This window comes from Platalea leucorodia (genome assembly GCF_965183815.1).
Source record: "Platalea leucorodia genome assembly, chromosome: 2".
In the NCBI taxonomy this organism is placed as follows: Eukaryota; Metazoa; Chordata; class Aves; order Pelecaniformes; family Threskiornithidae; genus Platalea; species Platalea leucorodia.
In genome coordinates, this window is record NC_138824.1 from 73,967,031 (window position 1) to 73,991,411 (window position 24,381).

At 41.4% G+C, this 24,381-nt stretch overlaps 1 protein-coding gene across 2 annotated transcripts in view; it reads right to left on the minus strand.

Annotated features, from left to right (window-relative positions):
• The window catches only part of SLC9A7 (solute carrier family 9 member A7), a 77,340-nt gene that overhangs the window by 29,454 nt on the left and 23,505 nt on the right, over nucleotides 1-24,381 (minus strand). For both annotated transcript variants that reach the window (XM_082304711.1, XM_082304710.1), the window contains exons 2-10: nucleotides 11,462-11,658; nucleotides 10,056-10,133; nucleotides 9,255-9,331; nucleotides 8,137-8,249; nucleotides 6,681-6,786; nucleotides 6,251-6,392; nucleotides 2,251-2,356; nucleotides 1,804-1,892; nucleotides 1,577-1,690 (exon numbers count right to left, since the gene is read on the minus strand). In XM_082304711.1, the coding sequence (XP_082160837.1) occupies nucleotides 1,577-1,690; nucleotides 1,804-1,892; nucleotides 2,251-2,356; nucleotides 6,251-6,392; nucleotides 6,681-6,786; nucleotides 8,137-8,249; nucleotides 9,255-9,331; nucleotides 10,056-10,133; nucleotides 11,462-11,658 (1,022 nt within the window). The remainder of the gene's footprint in view (nucleotides 1-1,576; nucleotides 1,691-1,803; nucleotides 1,893-2,250; nucleotides 2,357-6,250; nucleotides 6,393-6,680; nucleotides 6,787-8,136; nucleotides 8,250-9,254; nucleotides 9,332-10,055; nucleotides 10,134-11,461; nucleotides 11,659-24,381) is intronic.

Here is a 24,381-nt window from a genome sequence, read left to right on the forward strand (position 1 = left end):
CTTGATTGTCACTTCGTACAAGAAGCTTCATGTAATTATTCCAAACAACTTTTGTAGCAGTCCTTTTGAGGACTGCAGAAATCGGACATCAGAAGCCATCATGACCAATGTATGTAGGAATAATGGCTAGGATTTTGTCAACGACACTGAGGCTTTAGCCCTACTTTTGCAGTCCAACCTTTCAACAGCTAACGATGCCTCTACATTTCACTCCCACAAGGTGTTAACTCAATGGGGACAGTAGCTGTTGTATCAAAATGTGGGTGCTAGTATTAGCTGCCCTCCTCACAAAGGTAGGGGAGCACTCAAGAAGCAACAGAGGTTAAGCGCAGTGGTAGAAAAAGATGTGAAAACTGTAATAAAAGGTAGGTGGGTAGGAAGAGAAAGGAACAAAATAAATACTGAAAACAAACCCAAGAGAGATAGCATAACCTGAGACAGAAGGCCACAGCAAAGATGAAAAATTACTATGGTTAGTATATCAGACGCAACTATTCTGTTCACGTCTTTATCCGATGGCTGCAGGGCTCTGGAGCATTTTTTAGGTCAGAAGAATGGACGTGAGGAGACACAGGAGAAAATGTATTACTGTTTCAGAAAAAAGTAAATGGCCAAAAGAAAATAAAGACAAATGTGATAAATCCCTAGAAGCAGTACAGAGATGAGAGAAAACAGTGGAAAAAAGGAGAGAAAAGAAATACGTTCTGGATTAGGCTATCTTTTTATGCCCTTTCACTAGGTTTTCTCTCATTGCTGGTACCATTACTCCCGCAGCAGTCAGAGAGAAATCAAGACTGGAAGACTAGTTCCTACTGCTTCATGCACACTTTTAATTGCCCTGAATTTTCAATTAGCCAGGAATATAGTGAAGAAATAGGTACATAAGCTATTTCAACAGGGGCGGGGTGCAGAGAGGAATCTAGCGATTCCCAGCTTACATGAGTGTGACTTATACAAAAATGTTCAGTTCTGAGGAATCCAAGAGCCAGGTACTAAGTCAGCCAGGGACAATGGGAACTGGATACCCACCTCCAACACCAGCACCTTTCAGCAGTGTGTACCCTTCATGTCATGGTTTGCACCACAGCTCAGTTCCTTCCTCCTCCCATCACCTGAGAACTTGACCTCTGCCTTGGGGGCACTGCTCAAAAATATTCTGTTTGCCCATGATTCTCTTTATTTACTTGAGGTTTGTTTGCTTTCTTTAAGGGACCGTTGGAAGTGAAGAGAAAAAATGAATCCTTTCTAGGCCCCTAAAGTTCAAATACAAGAGCAACACAAGCACTGCTGGCTGTCAATAGCCAAGTCACACAGTAAAGCGTATTCATTTATTTATCTGTCAAAATTATATGACTTCTAGCACTTGCTCAGCTACAGAGCCAACAACTGTGTGGCGCAGAGGCCTTAGGGATTTGATGTAAGGGGTAACCAAAGATTGTTCTCAAAATTCTTGTACCTGCAAGACATGAGGGAAACTCAGGTCAGCCGCTATCCTCTATTTGGTAAAGCCAACAGACACCACTACTTTTCAGGCACATAAGATAAGAGAAACCTCACACAAAGTGAAAAAGGATACAAAAGCTCCAATGATGAAAACTGGGCTGAATATGTGTTTCTGGAAAGTAAACAGTGCCAAACCCATATAAGAAAATATGAAGTTCTCTGCCAGGAAGTGCAATACCTCAAAGAGCTAGGGAGAAAACAGTCACATGTTAATGGCCAAGCAATAAAGCTGCTTTTCAAAACAATTGTACACAGAATACTACAGCAATACAGTGTACAAAAGGTGAAAGACACTCTTGCCTGCTTAGTGCGACTTCTTGATTCAACTGACAAATTATTGTATGTATAATGCGCCTGGGTAATTCCACAGAAGAGGACAGCCACCACACCTGTGAACAGAATCACATGTAAAAATCATCCTGTTTACTGTATGAGCTCAACACATTTACCTTTCTCAAGTTCTATTAAATTTATACATCATCCTTAACCTTGAGATTTTATGCACCTTATTTTCAACTGAGTTATATTCCAGGGTGAAATCAGGAGGGAGTTTGGTGTGTGAATCAAACCAGTGCTTTTAAAAGCCACGCAGCGAGCTGCACCTTCGATTGGTTTGTACAGAACACAAAAAAGCTTAAAGCACCAACACCTTGTTTCTCATCGGAAGGTTTCAGCGAGAAAGTGGAAAAAGGGCTGCTAAGACAGACAGGACTTCTGTCTCCATATGCTTGAATCCCATAAACTCACCAGTAAATCCACAAGCTTCTGCAAGCAAGAAAGTGCTCCAGGACATCAAGAAGAAGAGAGCTGTTTCCAGCAGGGGGAAGCAGTGCAACTTTGTAAACTTTGTCACGTTAAGTCGTTTGTTAAGGGATCAAAAAAACAAATCCTTTGGCTTCCCTGTACCCAGTATTTATGAAAAACACTTATGCACTAACAACCAACACTAGCTGGAAAACAAAACACTTTTAGTGCTGAAAAACATCAATTTCATCATATCAAGACAAACTTCAGAATCAAGGTCTCCCCTTGCAACAGTCAGTTTTGGATATTTTTGCTGCATATCCACGGCATAACTGTGGCTCCACCTGTTTGAGATAATATCTTACTCTACGCCACGTTTCCCTGCACAGTGCCAGCAGGGAAGGGATATATACCTGGCGTTCCTTTTAGAATGTGTGTCTTGGGGTTTAGTTTTTTGTTTTGTTTTGGGTTTAGTGTGTGTTGTCTTATCTCCCCCCGCTCCCAAAGATCCCCTCCCATCTTTAAATAAAGCATAAAATACATTCGGAAGCATTTAATTCACAAGGCTGTTCTTGACTACAGCAGCCCTAAGATGAAGTAGCTTTACCAGAATTTTCCTGCTCAGATTTGTTGACAAGTGTTTTTCAGCAAGCATGGCTACTTCTGTACTTCCGAGGCAAAACAGAAATTATGCCTACAACAAAATATATTTCCTCTCCTTGTGTTGATGTGTTTTAGAGTAAAAGCCAACTCAATCACAGCAGCTCAGTCTTTCAATGGGAAGAAAAAACAAGTTCATCTTCCAGAGGAGAGCAAAACTTGAGGAACGTCAAACACACACTCAATTAACAGTTCATACAGCTACTGAAGAAACGGAACAGATTTCAGTAGTGTTAAATATAGCTCTTTACATACTACAAAAAAGCTGTTCACGTATTTATAGAATTTCCCCACACGCACCCCCCATCACTACTCTGGCAGCAGGTAAACACTGAAGGGCTCACTGTACCTGAGGTGCAGACAGCTATGCGCAACTCTACGAGAAGACACAGAAAGAAACCATGTGCTAACAGGGGTGGTAGAGAGATCCCTGGTCTTTCTGAAAGCTGACAACTAGCACAGTCTTCTCTGAAATCCAAGTGGGAGGGCAGCAAGGACACTTCAAACTGTAAGCGCTCTCTCCTGCTCATATGAAGGTAATCGGTACCTCAATGGCCACATCAAGGCTGCGCCATCATCCACCATTGCTCCCCACGTGTAACACAGCTGCATCCCGGGCCCTGTGTAGCACTACACAATCTAAAGCTAATGGCAGCCCTGCTGCTTGGGGAGTCATGGCTCAATATGGGATAGGGATGTTAAAAGCAACGGGCAGCACTGCTTTTCAGAAGGAGATTCACAGGCCCTGGGCGGTCCAGGGCTCACAGCACTTGGCTGCCTCCTGCCAGTCAGGCAGCCCAGAAGACTCAGTGGAAACAGTCTCCTGTGGTCTTTATCACAGAATACGGCATTCACAACAAACCACAAGTGATTAACACTCTGCTTTGTCAGAAGGCTGCACTCTAAACAAAAGCCCAAACCATGATAAAAAAAAAAGAAGAAATATATATATATATATACATATCTCCATGACAGTTGACATTACACCAAATATAAAACTCAGCATTTTTTTTAAACAGCTGTTATTCTCCTCACAGTCACTTGTCCATATAAAACCACCTCTCAAACTTTTGAGAATGTACTGTTACACTGAGCTAGATTATTTTTTTCCCCTTCTAAACAGACCCATTCTGTAACTTCGTGCTTCTGAAGCAGCAACATCCACCAGAGCAACAACTAGAAACCATCTTCCCACAGAGCACTCGGATAATCCCACCACAAGTGTATCCCACTGCCTCGCTCAAGAGGCATTCATGAATGTTTGGGAAACTGGATAGCCACAGTCACTCCACGGGAGAGGAAGAGGTTGAACCTTGTTCCCCTGAAGTTAGGCAAGAGCCCTTGTCAGAACAGATTCCTCATTTCCAGTCTTTTCTGGCAGCTTTGTGAATGAAACTCTTTATTCCCCTTGCTGCTATTGTAACTAGCCATACCAAAACATTTCATTAAATCTGAAGTGAAAACCTGTGCTCACCAATCTGGAGTAAAAGGAGGGTGACAGAAAGGTAAGGAAAAAAAATCATCTTATTATTTCATACAATAATTGACCAAATTGAAGTGTTACTTCAAATTAAATTATCATTTGTTTTCTTAACTTAAACATTAAAGCAAAGATAACTTTCTTTCTTTATTCCTTAGGCATGGCCTTCTGCTTCACTTCATTTCAACCAGGCAGATTCTGCAATTTAGAAAGAAAATACAAAGTGGTACAATACCTTAACTGTTATAAAAATAACCACAGGCAGTGAGGCCAAGACAACTTGCTGAAAGCCAGAACAAGACCATGTATATTATCTGCATCATATTTGTATTCTAAGCGTTCTGTCTGTTTTCAAAGGACAATGCATGACTGCATGAAACCCCTCGCTTGTAGAGAAGTACAGTTATAGCTACTTCACAGCTACAGGAATAACAGTCTATTCACTTCACTCATGACGTAACTTATGGGTTCTAACCAGCTACAAAGCGTAAAATGCAAATTTACAGTTTGCTTCTACAGTATTGCATGATATTAAGTATTTTTCCAAAAGAAAATAGTTAAAATTCTATAACTGAGCAACAATTTAGGGATTTGTTGTGTTTTGTTGTTTTCTTTTAAAAAAAAAAAAAAAACCAACCACAACAACCCACAGAGGCTGTTTTCTGAACAGCCTCCCCACTCCCAGCGTCATGCACCCTCCTGAGCACAAACATTAAAAACAGCAAGAACCAATTGCTGCTTCTGAAGCATGATTTTACAAAATGGATCTGAATGCATTTCAGCTGTAATTAGTAGCCAACCAGCAAGCCAAAAACCACAGCAACAGTATTTGATCAGCTAAAGCTATAGATGGCCAGTAGCCTAAAAGCCAGATGAAGAGTGATGATTCTGGACCACATCGATTGCAGAACAGTGGAACTGGAAGACCGAACATTAAAGCATCACAGCACATCTTCCCCTTATACCTGAAGGGTTACCATTATGCAGACATATATCGGACAAATCTGCACAGTGTGTATATAACAAGACACAGTTGAGACATTATTCCTTAAGATGAAGAATCACGGGGTTCATGTTCATTGTATAAAATATCACATTCTACCCCTTTTAGATCAGTTTTCAGAAACCTAGGTGGATCAAAGCAATCTAGGATGTGTACAAATATACTAGCTAGTCTAAAAGCAAAGAATTTGAATTTTTTTCGCCAAGAAGCATGACAATTTCTGGAGCAGGTCAGGCTTAATAAGGTCTACTACCTCAGCCTAAAACAAAACCCACACAGATCGCTTGCCGAGCACCTCAGAGTTCTAATCAAACAGTAGCAGTAAGCTTCAAGTGAGCAGGACAAGTCATGCAAAGCACATCATGTTGTGATGTTAACTCTGGTAGAGATACAGTCTTATTCAAGACAGATGACATCAGATTTCCAGCAGAAAGGTTAAACGCAGGACTCTCAGAAAGAACCCTGTGGGGTCAGAAATAGCTATTAATGATTATTCTGACAACAGAATCAAACACCAGTTATCATATGAGATGTCTTTCAAGCTTAATAAACATTTTTTTCTTATTTCCTAAAAAGAAACTGAATATTAGGACATGCCCATTTAGGGCCTTCCCTTGGCTTGGAGCATGCATGAACATCAGTAAAATTTCTAGTGTGGCCACAGTTATATTGGAAAAAGGTGATTTCTGTGGGTACTTATACACCTTTCTATAGACAAAGATTACATGAATACTGAGCACATCTTCACACTCGGATTAAAACAAGCTAGTGTCAACATTGCTATAGTTGGAAACAGGTGAGCTCTGTTAGTACCCGAATGTAGCATCTAGTCTGGAAGAGCTAAACGTGAAAAAGGATATCAGAGCTGTCACAACCCCTGTCACTGCTCCCATCATGAAAGAACCACTGAATATTCCCAGGAAAACACCAACACACTTGAAAAACGCTGCTGCATCAAAAGCATGGGTATTTTCACCTGTTGGCTGGTAGGCAACTATAGATCTAGAAAGAGATTAACACAATGAGAAGTTAGAAGTGGCATCAGAAAAGTTTTATTCCCTAACAGCAACACCTGAGCAACAGAAGAGACAATCCCCTACTGAAGGCAAATTTGCCTTTCTGGTGTACGTATGCCTGAGGCATCTTGGCAAATGTTTGCAATGTTTATTAATTCAGTTCAAGACAATACATTTAAATTCAAAATAACATTTCTCAGAAAAAGCATTTATTTTAGACAAATACCAAAAGCAATTAAGTTATTTCAGAGTAGAAATTTAGATGGTTACTTACGAAGATAATACAATGGCAACAGCGTCATTCAACACACTCTCCCCAAACAGAAGGGCATAGAGATCGACATCAGCATGCAGCTCATTAAATATTGCTAGCACGGTAACTACAGAAAGAAAAGAGAAAAACACACTGGCTGACTTCAGGAGCACTGCGTGAGCTGACGGAGCAGACTTTCCAGTTTGCCTAAAGCAACAAAACCCAGGAATTGAAGTACAGGATCAAAATCAAACTGGGAAACAGACTAGTCATGTTTATCCATAGGTAAGCAATTCCACCATCAGTTTTAGGAGGTGGCTTTGTCGTCCTTCCATCTGTGCAGCGTTTATAGGAAAGCCCCCATGATCAAAGGGCATGGGGCAGACAAAGCACTTCTACCAAAGCCATGATTTTTTTTGTAGAACATGTTCCATATAAGATAATCAACAGAACATTGTGCAGCTCTTGCTACTTTTAAAGGCTGCATGGATTGTTGACATAGCTTTATTATTTCAGCCACTGTAAAATAGTGCTAATAATCCTAAGTGTTCCCCAAATCATACACTATGCCACAGGAGTATGCATTTCCACAGAATTTGAAAAGGGCAAGACTGCTAAATATTTATAACCATCCTTTCACAAAACTTCAGTCTGAAATGGAAGACCATGATCTTGAAGATGTTCCCATATATGAGCTTCAAAAAAAAAAAATCACATGGTGATTTTTTGCATAAATTGTGTGTAACCACCAGCTGTTCAGAGCTCAGCTCAATTGCAGGAGCTACTTCCCATTTTCACACAAATCACCACCGAGCACCTCAAATAAGCTGTTTTAAATGTCAAGCTTCATACTTCACTCCCTTCCCTGGCCCCGACAGCTGACACCAGCTCTCCAGACTGACCCATCAAGCAGAGACACCTATGTGAGCCTGCTGGACTTTGAAGGATTACTAGATTATTTTGGCAAAAGCTCAAATTACTTTGCCAGAAGAGCATTCTTCTGCTTAAACTTGTAAAACATGAAGTCCATTTGAAGGAGGAAAAAAAAAAAATTCCCCACACCTAAAAGCCTCAAATATTGCTCTTAAATTACCCAATGTCCCAAGCAACGTAGCTAAAGAAGGAAGTCTTACTATCCAGACAATGTAATAATTTCATCTATTTGCAGGCTTAAACTTGATGCACACTAAACAAAAAAACCTACTGGGGAGAAAAAAAAAAATACTTGAAGTATTTGAACAGGAAAGTTACATTTTTCCCCCAAACATACCATCACATCATACCAGTCCAGCACCAAACTGACAAAGAACAGCTTTCACAACATGCAGAATCTGCATGCATTTCAGAGGAGAGGATCAGAGATACTAGCATAACGTAACTGAAAATAAAGTGCTGTTAATATCTTCATGCTATGCATCCAACGATCCTAGCAATAGGATTATTTTGGAAGGTTATTAAAAAACATTCAGCAAGCTACCTGGATCAGTGGCAGATATTATCGCTCCAAAGAGGAGGCAGTCTGTGTAATAGAATTTATCAGAGAGCTGACCCACCAACTTCATTAGTTTCACAACCCCATACATGAGATTCCTGAAGAGAAAGAGGATAAAACAGTCCAAGTCAAACAAGTTGGTGCATTTCAGACAGGCAAAGGAAAAGCACAAGCAACAATATTTCAGGCGGGCTTGGTTATGCTACAGCTCTGTGGGACACTGCCAGTTTAACACTAAGCTCTCAGAATTAATTTTCCTCTTTTCCCTGTGGACTGAATCAGGTGATACATGATCCAGAATATAAAAATTTAAAACCAGTAAGCAAAGCATGAAATCTGTTCGCACAACTAGTACACAGAATCTACAGGTTGTTTCCTTTTTCCACCAAAGGGAACATTTTCCTGCTCAAAACTCCCCTCAGTATTGCTTCACCCAACACAGTAGATAGGCCAAAAGCTCTGAGCTAAGAGTAGCCTTCAAAATATTTCTCTAGCAAAATTCTTTGAGAGACAAAGGAAGGTCACCTATGCAATTCAGGATATCTGTATTTCAGAATATCCATACACCAGACACAGTAACATTAGCAGCATAAGAGATTGTATGCAAGTAAACCAACATGACTAGCTATCTTAAACTAAATGTGTGTGTACATATACACACAAAATTATACATATACACACATATGCAGAGAGAGAGAGAGCACATGCATGCATGTGGGCATTGGAAAGGACATGTCTAAAAGCCTGATAGCTAAAATTCTGTTACAAGTAGCATCCACAATTCAAGTTAAAGTCAATTCCAGTAAGAGTCTAACAAGGTTTTGTTTTGGACTGGACCATTACATCAAAAACTCAACTCTGCTGTTCAGTACTGTGGACTTGTCAGGTGATTCAAATTTGACAATATCATTTCAAGGGACAGTATTGTTTAAAAGCAGGATAAATCTCAGCAAAAGTTACATTTGTATTTTGTCTGGAGGATACATAAATAAAATCCTCAAACAAACAAATTACAAAATTGAGGCAATCTGGAAGGCTCAACATATACTTAATCAACTTAAACTTTAGTATAGAAAGGAACTGATATCACAGAGTTCACTTACCCAATAATAAAACAAGAGACTGCTGTTCCTAAAAACGCGTAAGCCAAAATGGACCCCAAATTCCTGAAAAAGTGTCTCTGCATAGGAAAGATGTTTACATGCTTATTTAAAACTAGTTATATCACCTGTTCAAAAACATACAGCACTTTATACTACACTTGCATTCATACACAGAAACACCCCTCCATTTCAGAGAAATGCTTCCATTACTCCAATGTAAATTCTGTCCAACTTCAATAAATTGAACAAACCAAATCTGAATCGTGTATTAAATCCTACATGGAGCTTATTGACAGGAAGCTTTCCACACAGATGTTTTCATAAGAGATATAAGAGGTAGGTGCCAAACTAAAACACAGCACCAATTCGTGGTATCTTCAAGCGAGAGAAGAATCTGGGCCCTTCTGCCATTCAGCATCTGGCACATCCCCACAGGGATTCAGGTTTGGGTCCACTTCTCAGCATAATTTACTGCATTTTGGATATTTGAGAAGGACCAAAACAATTCATAGCAGGACATGTTTTAATTTAAATGAAATTGATGTTAACCTCTGGCAATGTTCAAAGGAAAACAAATCAGCAAGATTAAATAGAGTTTAATGTGTTTATAGTAAAAAGTACACGTATTTTCTCTTAAAACAATATGACCTAACCATCTATGGAGGTCATGAGATTTTTCTAACTGCCATAAAAAAAAAATATGCTTGAAATGGAGACTGCACTCCATTTCATGAACAAATCAGCAGTCTCACATTAAAAAAAGAAAAAAGGCTATTGTCCTCAGAAAAATATTACACTTACTTTCTTCAGGCTATAACCAGCATGAAAAATAATAGGAGGCAACAGAATGTTGAAAAAAACTTCTGGGTCAAATGTTACCTAAAAAATAAAACATGACACTTCAATTAGAAACAGACATACACAAATTGTTAGGTCTTTTTCCCCTTTTATTTTCTCACAGCTACTATTTTTGATTGTTGAAATAGCAAACAACTGGCTAAGTTGACCCTCCAAAATACTGGCCAGCTCTATACATATGCAGCAGCAAAAAGCAGCAGCTCTTCATGGTAAATAGCATCTAGAAAAACAGACATTACATTCATCACCAATGATAGTCTTGCAGTAGTCCCAAACACAGTCCCCTTTTTAAATTAAAAAATTCTAATAGAAATTATTGGAGAAGATATCTCTTTTTGTGATAAATGATATTAATATATTTTGCAGATAAGATGCTATTTAAGCTCCCCCCCTCCGCCCCCCAAGTCTAGCCCCTGCACAGCTGTTGTAAGCCTATCAGGTCAGATACAAGACTGGTTTTCAGGAACTGGGATCATCCATCACTTCCACGTATTTCAGTGGAAGCTCCAGATATCCATGAAAGACTACACTAGAGTAAGGAACAAAAAACAACATTTAAAATCCAAACAGAAGACCTGCACACATGTGAGACTAACTAGGCTCTCTTCACCCCTGTCTAAGCACAGGTTAGAAGACAAACACAAGTGTGCACTCCCAGAATACAATTCATTTCAGCTAACTTTAAATATCTATAGCAGACAGGTACGTATAAACAGCCACCAAAGCTCTCTTCATAGTCAGCAGAAAGAAGGATTTTTAGGTTACAAGCCTAAAGTCTCAATCCTATACTTCAAAGTCTAGCTTTGATACACACAAAAGGTGGTTAATTCCTGACACTGAATAGAATAAGAAGCCAAATAGCAGATCTAAGTAACAATTAATAGATGAATTTCACTTCCAATACCAGACTGTCTCATTTGGTGGATTATAGGGACATAAGCAGTAACTATTTCCTGACGATAAACAGATTAAAAAACCCTAGGAAAAAAAAACACTGAGAAACAATCATTTTTCACTAAGAAAAGATCATGTTCCTTATACTGTATTATACAAGGCAGCATCAGGCTTTTTTTGTTCAGCTGGTCTTCATGAATTCTAGACATTAGAAACATACATTAAGTCTTCAAACAGCAACCAAGGGCTTTGGGAAAGCACTACATACATGCAACGGAGCACAGTTTTGGCAGCAGCAATGTAATACAGAAGGTGATTTTGAATTAAGCATTGAAGTGCTGTTACTATCAGGAATACAGACACTTAATACTACCCAACATTCAAATGGGATGGTGTGGGGAGGAGGGAGGGAAGCACAGCTAAAGGAGAAACACTCAGAAATGGTCTACCCTCACCTTCCGCAACATGTCGTTTTGCTCCACATTGTGGATCTTCCCAGGGCTTATTTCCCCTTTGAGCGTATACTCAAAGAACTTCCCACTGACGTTGACCAGCAGGGTTGTAAACGGCCTGTCCTGGGAGCAGCTGAATGGCTTGTCATGGCCGCTGGTAGAGGGAGTCCCATATCTCAAGATGACCCCAACTATGAGTCCTGGAAGAGAGTTAAAAATCCATGAGGCTGATTTGCTACTCTTGTACCCAAGTTTCTAGTTTCAAATAACATTCAAGGTATAATGATAAGCCTTACAAGCGTACATGCTTCATAAACATTTTGCAGTGAATCGTTACTATCAGTTTCCTGCAGAGGAAGAGAGGCCCGGAGCACACCAAAACTACAGATGAATTTATACAATCTGGTATCTGCCTGAAGTGACAAACAAAATACTCAGGTTTGTGTTTTGTCTTCCTCACCCTCATTCACACCTCTAACACATAAACCCTGAGTTGCACGAGAGGCTAAACACTAGGACACATCAAATACATGTCACCTGCCTAAGGAGAGACCTGAGCAGATGCACCATTGCCTGCAAATAAAGACCGCCGAAAACAGGTGACCACACCTGAGCTGGAACAGTGATGTTTGCCACAATATTTTACAGCTGCAGCAAGGATGCAGCTTTTTTGCCTGGCAATTCTAAGCAAGCAACCAATGCTTGTTGCACAATCTCCTGCGCACCCTGCAAACTTTGCAACTAAGATTCGGATGACATGCACAAAGAAGCCAGCTATGTAACTTATGCAAGCATTTTCCACATTTCACAGAAACAAAAATAAAGTAAGGTAAATAATGAACAACTATAAGAGACCTGAGATTCAGGAACATAAGAAGAATTACTCAGCCAGCCTAGATAAAATCCAACCAGAAAACCCTATCGATAATGGATGCATCAAACACAATGACAGAAAATAATTTGTAACCTAATGGAAGGGCCATGCCAGTAGGCTGGCAAAGCACAAGGTTTTAACTGAGCACCATTCCTTTTACAATGTACTAAGAAAAGAACAAGACTCCAGTTCTGCAGAGAGAACGTACAAAGGCAGTCAAAGTGGTTTTGGTCTGGTAAGTAAACAAATTGATACCCACTTACTTACTAAAGGCTCCCCTGTCACCTTAGGATGATCTGCGATTTAATCCTCGTTCCAGACAACTGCGAGATGAAGATGGATGTTTGATCCTTTTGTTGACAAGTCAGTAGTCAATGCTGGTTTTGCTCCCTGTGACCCTCACTCTGCATCCATAGATCTGTTTCCCCAGATGGTAAATGAAGTTAACAGGTAATAACCAGAGAATAAATGAGGTATAACAAAGAAAAAAATCCTACCACACATCACAAAAAACCCCGAACAGATTTATCTTTATGGCATAAAGAATAACCAAACCGTAGCACAAAAAAGCCAACCAAAAGAACACACCTCATTCTCTTCAAGTTCAGAGTGGAAAAATAGTTTTAATGCAAGAGAAGGTACAGCAGGTAGTAGCTGTGACACTAGCGCACGGCTCGCCTCCAGCCCTCTTTCTGTACGATCAAGACAACATAGCGGCCACAAGATCATTAAAAAGTAACTGGACGATTAATATGTATTTTATTTAGAAAAGAGAAGTATGTACTCAAAGAGAACACAGGGGAAGAAACCCCCTCAGCAAAATAAATCTACTTAGTGAAATTTCAAATGCTGACAGTTTAAATACAGGTGTTTATACAAGCATGCTCCTAACAACCCCAGAGCATTTTACAGCTACACGTGATGGATGCAACAGAAACGCAGCTCTGCACAAAGTGACAGGTTAGGGCCAGTCACCTCCAAGCCACTTGCGCTACCAGTTACAGCTAGAGACATCTTCACAAGGCAAGCAGCCAGAGCCCTCTGCTGCTCTCACTCCCCTCACACCTAGGAAGAGCTAGGCTCACAGAATACATCAGGAAGACTGTTAAAAACTGATCTAACCAGCACCAGCCAGAAATCCTGTAGTAAATTAGAAGCCAGACTGAAAGCTGTACAGATGAGCTTATGCATAGCAGTGGCACAAAGCCAGATCTATAACGCTACTAAGCTGAGAATAGAGAGGGGGACACCAATAGACGTTATATCTTCTTAGGCTCAGAGACTGTCCGTCAGCGAATTCATCGCCCAAGCAGATGGGAAACCCCCATTGCTACTGCATTAGCAAGATGCACTGGAGAGCAGGATGTGATCGTATTATACAACTGGATATAATCCACTCATACATTTTCCTCCCATAATAAAATATACTAGTTACCTTAAAATAAGTTTTGAAGATATGCCAATTATACCCATAATTGATACCCAGTGTTTGAAGTGAAACATCCTTTAACCCTCAGAGTCCCATGGCCCAGCTAACACAGCTACAGGGAAATATCCTGTTTTCATACACCTTCTACCGATAAAATACCAAACCGGACGACCTTTGCATCAAGCACCGCGCCGGTTAGGAACATCCGATCCCTGCTGCCAGGCTGCTGTCTCGCAGCAGGATGCAGCTGGGACCAGGGTGGCCGGTGTCAAAGCAGGAGGCTGGCAGAAGCAGCGGCAGCTGGTCAAGGCAGAGTACAGTCAACTGGCTAAAGCTACATGGGGCTCAGTCGTGAAAGGGAATAGGTGTGAAAATAGAAAGGGCCACGGAAGCCACACAAATACCATGGACGGCTTCATTAGCAAAAAATACTAGGCACTTGGTAGTTCAAAAGATGAGTTAAGAGAGGGGAAGTTCCCCAGTCTTACAAAGGTACAGGCATACAGTTATATTTATCATAGTCCAAAATTACAGGTTTTGAACATTAAAGTGAAATGCATCAGCTGGACACGTTTGACAGAGACATGCGCTGCAGAAATCCTGAAGTCATTAATGCTTTTCCAAAAAGAATTTAAACACCTGTATGGGAAACGGTACAGAAGTATTTTCAGTTTTCCAATGCACATCAAGTCTTTTACACAGTAAAAAGTTACTGGACTTGTTAGATTATTTCTACATCCCATCTCACCTGATAAAGCAACAATAACAAAGCTTGGCTAGGGGAGGAGCAGCTGGAGAGCTGCCTGGCAGAAAAGGACCTGGGGGTGTTGGCTGACAGCTGCCTGAACATGAGCCAGCAGTGTGCTCAGGTGGCCAAGAGGGCCAATGGCATCCTGGCTTGTATCAGGAATAGTGTGGCCAGCAGGAGCAGGGAGGTGATAGTGCCCCTGTACTCGGCACTGGTGAGGCCGCACCTCGAGTACTGTGTTCAGTTTTGGGCCCCTCACTACAAGAAGGACATGGAGGTGCTGGAGCGTGTCCAAAGAAGGGCAACGAAGCTGGTGAAGGGTCTCGAGCACAAGTCTTATGAGGAGTGGCTGAGGGAGCTGGGGTTGTTTAGCCTGGAGAAGAGGAGGCTGAGGGGAGACCTTATTGCTCTCTACAACTACCTGGAAGGAGGTTGTAGCCAGGTGGGGCTCAGTCTCTTCCCCCTAATAATGAGTGACAGGACGAGAGGAAAAGGCCTCGAGCTGCGCCAGGGGAGGTTTAGGTGGGATACTAGGAAAAACTTCTTCACTGAAAGGGTTGTCAAGCATTGGACCAGGCTGCCCAGGGAAGTGGTTGAGTCTCCATCCCTGGAGGTATTTAAAAGACGGGTAGACGTGGTGCTCGAGGACGTGGTTTAGTGGTGGACTTGGCAGTGCTATGTTAATGGTTGGACTCGATGATCTTAAGGGTCTTTTCCAACCTTAATGATTCTATGATTATATATTTAGTCAGCCCCCAATGTCCCAAAAATCATAAAAACCCAAGCACTTTTCAGGCAGATTGAACAGCCTGATTTATGGCTTCAGAAAGGATGCCCTTCTAAGCTGCCTGCCATTAGGTGTTACATGGAAGGCCAAGGCATCCTCTATAAACTCTCTCTAGATACTTGATTTCAACCATTTCCAGAACGTCAGAGTTGCAGCTGCAGAACAAAAACAGAAAAGAGAGAGACCTGGAATTGCTCAATGGACAAACCTAGTGGAATACTCTAGACTTACTTCTAGGCTGTTAACACAAGCATAAATTCAATACAGCTCTGTTGCTTATTTGGAAGCAAGTGGAGGGATGGATGCTGGATCCTAGGGTCAGATAAAGAAGAATCAGTACATAAACTCAATGTTGCTTCTGCACCACAAGGTCTCACTGGTAAAGGGTTTATGAAGAACCTGGATCAACAGAGCAAATATTTATCTGATTGCTTAAGGACATTTTACCTTTTCAAAAAAGAAACCTCTAGGGCCACTAATCCAGCACTGTATTTTACTTTATTTTTTATTTAGAAATGGTCTACAAATACTTCAAAATTTGAGAAGAGCCTTACTTTCAAAGTTTGGGTTTGCAGTAACTGTTGCAAGGGCAAGTTTACATCACTGCTCAAAGACCCTCAGGAAGGATAATCTCAAAAATTAATACTTAATGCCCTGTATGCATGACTTGCGTTCTCACTTTTAACAGAGAAAGCATTTATGCCAGTGTCGTGGGTACAATGCTGATCACGGAGCTGGTACACAAAGAACATCTTACTGGAAATGAAGCGTTAAAAAGCTGGGAATATTTTTTCCCTTTTAAAACAAATCACTACTGATAATAAAAAAAACATTAGACTTCAGACATAGTCAACACCAATCTACACAATACACCATTTAAAATGGCATATTTACTTTTGGTTTTGTTTGAGCACAGAACTCACTGAAGTGAGAAGATGAATGCAGATAGGCACACACAACCACAAGCGCCTGTCCCTGGTCAGGGCCGAGCTCTGCATGGTTTCCAGCCCAGTTCTCTGCTGAAGAACCAGCCCTGAGGTTTCAGGGAGCTTCAGCAGGCAGCAGTCTGCAGGAACTGGAGATATTCACATGCCACGACACACAGTTCAGTCAGTGAATTCAAACTGTGAATCAGTGGACTGGATCAATCGGTGAAGTCAAACCTGTTTAGGTACTGCTTCTTTCATATGCTCCTGGGAAAGAGCCAGGCTCCGAATACTGAGGGTCCTTCCCTATGCAGCGTAGTTTGTATTAACCACGTTTCAGGCTGAAGCAGACTCAGCAGAGATCTTATGGCTGTTTGCAGCTATCTACTGGGAAGACAGAAAAGAGAGGGACAGACTCTTCTGAAAAGTACACGGTGATTAAGACTAAAGGCAACAAACTTCTTGTAATGCAGGGAGGAAAAAAATAGGTAAGGTTTGGTTTTTTAAACAATGAAGTGGCTAAGCACCAGAACAGGCTGTCCAGAAAGGCTGTATAATCTCCATCCTTGCACATAGCCAAAACTCACATGAATATGGCCCCCAGTGACCCAAGCTGTGGGGGCCTGCTGTGAGCAGAGGGCTGTCAGGACTACACCCAGAGGTCTTTTTCAGCCGAGACTATTCCGCAATTCCTACTCCTTCCCACGAACGTTTGGACCCCTCAGACAGGTACCTTATGCTGCAAAGGTTTCTTTAAAAAAAAAACTTTGTTGCTTCTTGGATCAGTCTTGGGGATTTCTGTTGCTTTGGAGTTGGGTTGGGGTTTTTTGTGGGTTTTTTGTTGTTTTTTGGTTGGGTTTGGTCTGGGGTTTGTTTGTTTGTTTGTTTTGGTTTTGTTGTTTTGGGGTTTTTTTTTGTTGTTGTTGTTGTTTTTTTTTTTTTAAATGACAGACTGCACTGCTGACTCTAAAACTAAGTCAGAGAAGAAATGGCAATATAAGAGTCTGATCATAAAAGCGACGCAGCAGACCAGGAGGGGGATGCTTTTACTTCCCCAATCCACCCTGGCTTGCCCCCTGCCCTGGGCCACAACTCACCCTGTGGAAAGCAGGCAGAGGCGGTGACCGGGAGATGTTTAACTACTGTTATTGCCACATAAATACAGAAAAGTAGATTCTGTGACAGAGCAGAGAAAGCACTTGCTAGTAGTCTTTTTTTTTTTTAAATGTAAAAGTAGTAAGTTTTGATAGCAATACTACAGCAAACCATTGACTGGTTTGTCAAGCTGGGCAGGGCTGTCAGCAGCAAGACCCAGTCTCACCTCAGCACACAGCCTGTCTCTCCTTAGCACAGCCCTCACAGAGGCAGAATAATAATGTATTTTGGGTACTTGGACACCAGCTTCCTCGTGGTGCAAGGTGGTGGTGAGTAAAATACCCGTTTGCTTTTGAAAAAACACATAAAGAATACATAAAAAGGATTTTTTACATTTGAAAGTCTAGATTATTTTTTTTTTCCTCCATACCACCAAACTAAACTTTTTACCAGCTTGAAGACAAAGACACAAAGATGAAGAAAAACTTGGCAAGAAGGATAAAAGAAAACCCTGTAAGTATTTTCAAGGCAAGAGACTAATAATATTTATCACACGGCTTGTTTTCCTATAGGATGCTTGTGTGCATCAAGATATCACAGTTGGAAAGTTTTACTTTAAATAGCCTGAAACAACAGAGAGTGTTTTTCCTAATACAGAGTCAACCTGTATTTGAACCTCACAGTCCACACCTTCAAATTTGACAGTGATTTATGAGGAAGTTTCAACATTTCTTACAAAGTAATTCAAGCATTGCTTCTCATCCAGAACTGAGCTGTTAACGTTGCACGTTAAAGAAATCAAATCACATCAAGCGTAACGTACCACCTCCAGAAGGGCTAGCAACCCACCCCCTATACCATTTGCTTGCCATTCACTGTGCCATCGCGTAGAGGAGCGCAGAGGAACGCTGCTACGCAGCCCCTCGAAGGAGGGTTAAGTGAGAGCAGAGCCCAGACCTCTGCGGGGGTCTCGCACTCAGCCTGGCTGATCTATCAGCTACTCCCTTAACAGCCGGTCATCAGCTTGTCACAGCGTTGCAGAAGATGCAAGACTTGAAAAACGGGAAGCCTGTTTTGAAATTAATCCTTGTCTTTGGCAGTTTATGTTCAGCAGCATAAACAGAAGACAAGTCCTCACCGCGCTTCAGTTAAAAAAAAAAAAAGGTGTTTTGTTTTTTTTTGACAGGGAACAGAGGCAGGTGATGCCAATTCTTGAAGTCTGAGGGAAATTTTGGGGATATCCAAAACCTGAAATGCTGAACAACAGATTCAAGGTCATGCTTTCTCATTGCCTTAGGGCTATTTTAGATAAGGAAGTTAAAAGACAGTGAACAAGATGGTAATTCTTACTTGTAGGTACACGTAACAGTATGCTATCAAGGGCATCTTTGTAATAAGCATTTTATTCACTTTTTAAATAAGCCAAACTAAACATAGTTTTGAATTTAAACAAACAGATTACTAATGGGTTCCAAAAAACTCACAAGAGCGTCTGTGATGGTCAAACATGCCTTCTGACTAACTGTTGCTTTGGTTTTTCCTAGGGACACTAATTCTTTTGCAGGTCATATCCTGTTAGTGTGATCTACATACTCGTATGTATAGTGAAATAATAAAAAAAAATTTATGAACTACAGAAACAGGCAGATATGCTTTATTCTGTAACACACGTTCTTACTGATGAGGTTAAAGAACAGGTTTAAGGTAGAAGAAAGTAATTTAAAAATACAACTATTGAGAGATTTAAACAGAAGACTGCTTTGGAATTTCAGTACTTAATTTCTGAAGCATTATTAAATTTCACATACAGCTTCACATTTGCACAGGAGAGTTCTAACTCTATAAAAATTAGTTTGTTCAAAATAAGATGGCGAACACAGAAACGTGATCATAAAAATGTGGCAAAATGATAACCAGTAAGAAAAATTGCTCGCTGTATTCTCCTGTAGAATCTAAAAATCCAGACAAGAGAGAGTTAAAAACAACAACAACAAAAACATACACCACAACAAGCCACAACCCCACATCATATATTGAACAGCCTAAACTGAAGGCTCAGCCCTGGAAGAAACAGCTGTCCTGCGGTAAGAACATGTGGCCTCTGGTCCAAGCACAGGACTGTGAGTCAAGGCTCCTGACCCAATTCCCAGTTTTAGCCGTGACTCAGTGGAAGAGCTCAGACAAGCCACAAAAGACAATTTAAAGAGACACTCTCAACTTAGAAATAAGATACCACAGTTATAAAAAGGCACGGGTATTTGTCAGAGATTACAAAGAAGGTCAGAGTCTGCAACTAATCTCAACTCTCCTTGTTCACATGTTTTCATGTTCATTTACCACATAACCATTGTTTCAGGCAGCACAGATTTAACAAAGCATTTGCTGTTAAATATTTTATACATAACATTTTAAAAAGATTCTTTGTACTTTCAGAAGCATGAGCATTCCTCCTTTGCTACAAACCCCAAGGCAGTGAAAGCCATACACATACTAATGCAGCACACATTCCCCTGGAGGCCTGAGCTGCAATGGGCAACCACAAAGACACTAACCTCTGCCACCCTGCAATTCTCTTTCCTTGCCCCATACAGAAGTGACTCCCTAACAGGGAGCCAGCTGCAACTGGTCCCAGTCCCCTGCGGCAGGAGCAGAGCTGAAGCATTTTTTTCCAACACAACTTCTAAGCCAGATAAGGAAAAACCCCAAACACGGAGATTTTTTTTTTTTTTTTACCCCAGGCACATTGGTGCCCACACTGGCAGGCGCCCGAGAAGAACAAACAGCAGGAACAGCAACAGCTCTACGGTAGATAACAGAAGGCTTCCTATTTAATCGTTGTGTTTTGTTACTGCTTTTCTCCCCACGTGCATATGCATGCTAGAAACACTCAGCATATCTCAAACAGGAGGCCACAAGCTCCTCAAAGTCCAAAAAAGAATAACGTCAAGCCTCTTGTTACAAAAAGCTTTACAGTAATATCACCTGGCTCAGACACTAGCAAGAAAAGAAGCTTCCCAGTTTAAAAGAAAAAAGCCCAGACAATAATTATCGCCCCCCCCCCCCCCCAACGTGCTGTAAAGCTTCAGCAGAAGGAGTTATTAATCTGTCATTGCAAGGAGTCAGCTTCAATCTGCAGCCCCATTGAAACTCATGAAGCAGCAGCAATCTCTTTGCTGATGCTGTCATTTAATTTTGAAGGTTTGACATAAGGAAAGGATGAAGGGGGAAGGGGCAGGAAATACAGCCATCTCAGCACGGCTTTGGGTTCAAAGATCCCACAATAGCTACAAGGAGAGCTGGTAAGTATAGATAAGCCTGTTTTCTTGCTGTGAGGAGTTCTGCATCCCAGCCTCAGGCCTTTGCTCATTTGAAGGATACTTAAAGTGATGGATGTGTGTGGAGGCCTTCATCCTGAAAACCATTTCCAGGAGCTTCTGATTAGGACAGGGGGCCAAGCAAAGTCTTAGGAAGAAAAGAACAGGAAGAAGTTTGAGCAAGGGGAATGAACTAAAATCTGCATCAGAAAGGTTTTCAGTTGTCTCAAGACCTTCCCAGTACTTCTGTGCTGGTTTCGGCTGAGCTAGGGTTAATTTTCTTCATAGCATCTAGTATGGGGCTATGTTTTGGATTTGTGCTGGAAACAGTGTTGATAACACAGGGATGTTTTAGTATTGCTGAGCAGTGCTTGCACAGAGTCAAGGTCTTTTCTGCTTCTCACCCCACCAGCGAGGAGGCTGGGGGTGCACAAGGAGCTGGGAGGGGACACAGCTGGGACAGCTGACCCCAACTGACCAAAGGGATATCCCACACTGTATAACATCATGCTCAGCATGTAAAGCTGGGGGAAGAAGGAGGATGGGGGGGGTGGAATTCAGACTGATAGCGTTTGTCTTCCCAAGTAACCATTACACATGATGAAGCCCTGCTTTCCTGGAGACGGCTGAACACCTGCCTGCCGATGGGAAGTAGCGAATGAATTCCTTGCTTTGCTTTGCTTGCGTGCGTGGCTTTTGCTTTACCTATTAAACTGTCTTTACCTCAACCCATGAGTTTTCTCATTTTTACTCTTCCAATTCTCTCCCCCGTCCCACGGGGGGGGGGGGGGGGGGGGGGGGGGGGGGGGGGGGGGAGTGAGTGAGCAGCTGGGTGGTGCTTAGTTGCCAGCTGGGGTTAACCACAACTTCTCTCTTCCCAAAGGTCTTGCTGCCCCAAGCCCCATCCATTTACTAACAACACAACCTCCTACCTGTAGATCAGACAAAGGTTTTGAGTTGACCAAATTTTCACGGAAATCTTTTTTGCTGAGGCAAGCCCCATGCTCTGTAGCCATGGCCAGAAGACCAACCGGCACTTGCAAACAAGACGGTTTGTGGCTTACAGGGAAATGCACCAACCCAAAAGACAGAAATAGCAGCAAGATGACAGCTCTGGCTTTTTGGGATCATCATGTCTGACCATAGAAGTCTTGTTATTGCAACATCCAAACACATGCAGTCTCAACGGAAGAGCTATCCCATCTCGTAGGACCAGCCTGCTGCTTACAGAGGTCTCCCAAAGCAGAGCTGAGAAGCCATGTGTTCCCTCTGTTTCGTCTTTCCGGGTGACTGCTCTGAGCACAGGCACTTCGGTGCCCGTGGCCTTCCTGCTAACACATCACAATTCTCAAGCCCACTCTACAGCTTTTTAACCCGCTGACCCAGCTACTCTGACATCCATCCCACTTTACACGCAAGGAACCAAAAAAAGGTAGGAAATACTCTCCTAGGACCTTATGAACAAGTGAACAGAGGATCAAAGAAATTGACTATTACTTGCCCAAGACTACCTTTTCCACTTTCATATATAGTGTAAAATTTAAGCAGTTGTTTTAGTACTAACTGCATTCTTTCCTCTCCCCTGCATGTTCTCTCAAATACAACCTCAAGAACAAACATAGGAGATTCTCAGATTGAACCAGCAGGTTTTCTCACACAAACTGTTTCAACACCACCACTCTCAGCCCTGCAGTAAAATCTTGGGTTTGGACATATGCAAAATAATCACTATAAAGCAATTCTCGCATCCCAAGGCAGATGGATACCCTTTCAGGAAGATACCAAGCCAAAAGAAGGATCTTTCTATTTCACTCGCTTCACACCACTGCACTTTCAGGGCTGCTTCAGATCAGCATCACCAAAATATCCTCCAAACTTCCTTAAGTTGTTTTTCATGACATGATTTTTATCAATACAAGAGGTTAACTACGTCTAACTAGTTAAGTTGGAAAATTGTTTAAGTCAACATGCTTTTAAAAGAATTAACTGCACACGGTATGTATAAAAACCTGGGAACGTACACATTTGCCATCAGAAGCATGAACTCCCACTTCCCATAAAACTAGGGGACGGGACGGACTCACACCCACACACGCGAGGTAGTACAGAGAGCGAGCAGGCCATGAAACCAAGCACTGCTGCTCACCATGAACATCCTTTACCATTTTTGCATACATGAGTTTAAGTAATCAGCCACGTTACTGCTCAGATGTAACCTTCACAGCCTTTTCTTTTTACTTTTCCATTTAGAATCTTCAAGTGAAATACAGCATCAGCTAATTTTGGCTTCACTTCACTTTCACTTCTCCAAAGACACTCTTTTCTTACACTAAGAAAATGCTTGACAGAATGATACAAGTGCCTGTGACAACAACATGCAATAGGATACAATGCATTTTGTCTAGCTTACAACTGCCATCCCAAACCACAAAAAAGTACCTCATTTAATGGCGATGTGGCTGTTAGGGCTCTGGTATCAGATAAATAGTTTAAACTAACACAAAAAACCCCAAACATTGGTTTGTGTAGATAACAGGTTACACCACCCTGCACTTAAGTGCTGAGACAATCTACATCTGTCAACGTTGCTCACCAAGAGAGAGCTACCCTTGGAGAACATGGTAGTCTTTACAACAAGCTTTTTATTTTTAAAAAATACACGCTAGTACTATTGCTTCCGGATAATGTGGTTAAGAGATGAATAATTATCTAAACACTTGGAAAAACCACCTCTTGAAACTTTAAGAAGTACTTACTCCAAGATTTGTTACCATATGAATTTGCAGGTTAAATGGCAGTGTATGTGTGCTTATTAGTATTCTCACAGCACACAAGCTGGATCAGCACCTAATACATAAAGACTGCAGATTTATTACAGTGGAGGTAAATTACCTAGGGCAACTCATTGCAAGCTTCTATTTTGCCTCCATCGAGCTTAGTTTTCATACCATCACTTGACATTTAGGGAAGCCACTGGGGTAAGTGAAAGGCTCTTGCCCAGAGCCAGCAGGAAACACAGCTGTCATCTCACCCCCTTCCACACAGCCAAGCTTACAAGCAAAGAAGAGAAACCAGGCAGAGTCTAGGCTTGCCTGTTCCTCCCATTACTGCTCCAACCTCCAAGTCAGAAGATAAATAAATTCTTTTATCCCACTGCTTGAGGCTTCCAGCCCAATGGAGCATTTTCAGCCCAACACGATACTTCCTACATCCCAGAAGCTACATTTTAATATGTCTCGAAGTATTAGAGTTGAGTTCATTTACACCCCATAGGCAGACACTGGATCTCCTTTGTGCAATTCACGTTAAAAAAGTCACAGAAGTTCACTATAAACGAAGTTCATTTTTTGTGGACACTGAAAGTCCCTGGTGCACTTGAAGAGAGCTCTGATTTAACAATTTGCCTTTTAAAAGCCATTAGCATTTTGCAAGAGCTCCCACACATTTATCTTTCAGGTTGTTCATCAAGATGGGTGGGGAGAAAAAAAAAAAAAAACCAAACAGTAGTTAACTGCAAACAAAACAAATTACAGTGTTGAAGTATAAGCACCAATTTAAGTCTGACAAACAAATCTAAAGTTCAAGCTCAAGTTCAGAATCTAAAGCCATATTAGGAGAAAAATGGGATGTTCTTAGAAAGCATTTGCAACTTGCATACATAGCTAAAGAGAAAAAGAAATTATCAAAATTTGACTCAAGCCTTGGGGTGGGGGGCAGGGGGAAAATTACTTTTTTCCCCACTTTAGATGT